This window comes from Montipora capricornis, chromosome 14 (genome assembly GCF_036669925.1).
Source record: "Montipora capricornis isolate CH-2021 chromosome 14, ASM3666992v2, whole genome shotgun sequence".
Classification (NCBI taxonomy): Eukaryota; Metazoa; Cnidaria; class Anthozoa; order Scleractinia; family Acroporidae; genus Montipora; species Montipora capricornis.
Window position 1 is genome coordinate 48,829,185 of NC_090896.1, and position 2,500 is coordinate 48,831,684.

Consider the following 2,500-nt stretch of genomic DNA (forward strand, 5'->3'; position numbering starts at 1 on the left):
TCGTTTTAATTAGTTTGCAATTGTCAGAACTGTCATTAACAGTGAAGCTGGGTTTACCCGTGATGAATTTTGTGGCAGGTGTACGATTGAGATCAAAAGACCAACGCTCCGGTTCGGTGATTTGATCTTGAGACCAAAATCGGTGAAAGCTTTGTTGCAGGAGAGCGTTCGAAGGAGGGTTCGCGCGCATGCGGCCTTTTTGCTTCGGTTTTCATCAGACAGACTGGATCGTTCAGACGAAGTTCCCGATGTCTTTGGTAGTAGTAAACTCAGTGGACCTTTTACCTCTACTTTCCCTAGTGTCAGTGAGCTGCTGAATTAAAAATATCTGTCGGAAATGAAAGCGAATCTCGGCAAACTTCAAAGTGCCGTGCAAAATGGATAGGCAGCCGCTTTGTCCATGGTGTTGGTGTGAATCCATCGTTGTTTCTTGCGCGGCTGAGGAGTTTTACGTTACCTCTTATTTAGCAGATACTTTCGGGCGCTTTGTTATCCTCGGTTTTTGTTTACCTTAATGTGACGTCCGTTTTAATTATTATTTACAGTAAACTGAGCTAAATTACGGCGCAAAAAGAAAAATATGACTTGTCTTCTAATGGTCGCTCCACTTATCCTTGTATGTTTAGCTGCCCTTCGTTGAACGTTTTCATTCTTTTTAAAATCTATGTTTAATTTTGGCTGCCCCTTACATCGCTCTTGAATAAACATCAAGGATTATTTCAGAAAAAGCAGAAGTAAATTCCATCGCAATTACACAAATTTTCAATTAGAACGTTTAGTTTGTTCGTAGTTATTGAATTCTCCTTTCGTCATGCTCTGTCAACGCATTTTCGGAATTTTGTGTACTTTTCATTTTGTGCAGTATTTAGTGGTGTCATCTTTTCGGAAATGTATAGATGAGCAATTAAATCAAGTTTGTCGCATTGTCAATCTTTCTAATATTCACCCTTGTTTACTGAGCGAAGTTATTATTGCAAAATCAGGGTATTTTTTCTTAGTTCTACCCTTCTATCTCTTGTTTGGTTATCTTAATTTCTTGCCGTGACTTCCATCGACTGCTGACGTCTTACAATAGAATATCTCTTAGTCCCTTTAACGAAAAACTGATCAGTTGATTAACTTTGCGTTTTATTTTCCTCAGTCCTTGGATTCCTCCTGGAATTAAACTTGGAAACGAGGGACACTTGGGTGATTTCATTGATGGCCTGGGTCCGGCTCAGATTGTAGGTCGCCAAGTGCTTGCCTCACCTTCAATGGGAGACATACAGTTAGCAATGTTTGACAGAAAAGGAATGTTAGAAGTAGAAGTTATACGAGCCAAGGGCTTGTTACCGAAACCAGGATCAAAGATTCTGCCAGGTAAAACTGTTTTGTGGTTGTAATGTGGCTGGAGGTGTGCGAGCGGCAAAAGGCGCGAAGAGTTTATGAAAGAAAACTAGAGTCGTTGCCTGGCGTAAATCCCGTCAGCCACACGGGATTATACCCGTTAATGCCCCTAGATATGTACTTCGACTGGTGACACCAGTTTCGTGGTACCACGCGTTAGTATAATATTCCAGCGAATCGAAAAGTGAACTTAATTGTTGTGAGCATAAGACAGTGGAAACAACCATTTGGTTAAGTAGTTGGTATTCATGGTATTCATTCATGTTGGTGTCTGTTCGTCTTTTTATTCCAGCCCCGTATGTCAAGGTTTACGTGATGGAGGGCAAGAGGTGTTTGTTGAAAAAGAAAACCCGGACTGCGCGAAGAACATTGGAACCTTTATATCAACAGCAGTTGGAGTTTAAAGTCGAATTTACCGGAAAGACACTTCAGGTGAAGATGTCGCGCTTTTCTCACTGTAGATGCCTTTAAAATCTTGGGTGCTGTTTTTTTGGGATCTACCGTTTTCTGATTTTTAAAAATTTGGTGAAACGCGGTCGCAGTCTTTACCAGGCTTCTGTGTGTCGACAACTGAGCTCGCCCGAACTTTAAGAGGCCCGGGAAAACCACAACAGCCGCTGTCGTGATCATGCGTTATTTTCTTTGGAGAGGGCGCGAAAAGTACGCCTGGTACAATTTCTTAACGAGTCGTCAGCCGCCCCACCTGTCATGCTATAAATGTGAGCCAGTCAGATTCTACCGGAAATTACCTGCACGTTCCGTTCTGTACAAAAAAAACGCGAATTTGCCTTTCGAGCTTGACTAATTCCCTGATTGTGGTAGCACTAATTCCACATTGTGACTTTTTTTAGATTCTTGACCTGTTGCTTCGGAATATATGTCGAAGGACTTACCACAACTACAGACGTTTCGGAATAGGTGGGAGTGGAACGATGCATTTTTTTCCTGGAACGTTCGGGATCAATTGAGAAATAAAACTATTTCCAAAGCCCTCTGGAAGTACAGCCAAAACGTCTTTTAGACAAACAAGTCCTCGCACAATAGTAAGATTTACCCAAATTGGCTTAATCCCCATCAAGCTCAGAAAAGTGTTTATTCTTAAACCAAGTTTGAG

At 41.6% G+C, this 2,500-nt stretch overlaps 1 protein-coding gene across 6 annotated transcripts in view; it reads left to right on the forward strand.

Annotated features, from left to right (window-relative positions):
* Nucleotides 1-2,500, forward strand: part of LOC138032139 (regulating synaptic membrane exocytosis protein 2-like) — a 57,913-nt gene that overhangs the window by 48,951 nt on the left and 6,462 nt on the right. For all 6 annotated transcript variants that reach the window (XM_068879741.1, XM_068879736.1, XM_068879735.1 and 3 more), the window contains 2 exons: nt 1,142-1,359; nt 1,679-1,818. In XM_068879741.1, coding sequence (XP_068735842.1) covers nt 1,142-1,359; nt 1,679-1,818 — 358 coding nt within the window. The remainder of the gene's footprint in view (nt 1-1,141; nt 1,360-1,678; nt 1,819-2,500) is intronic.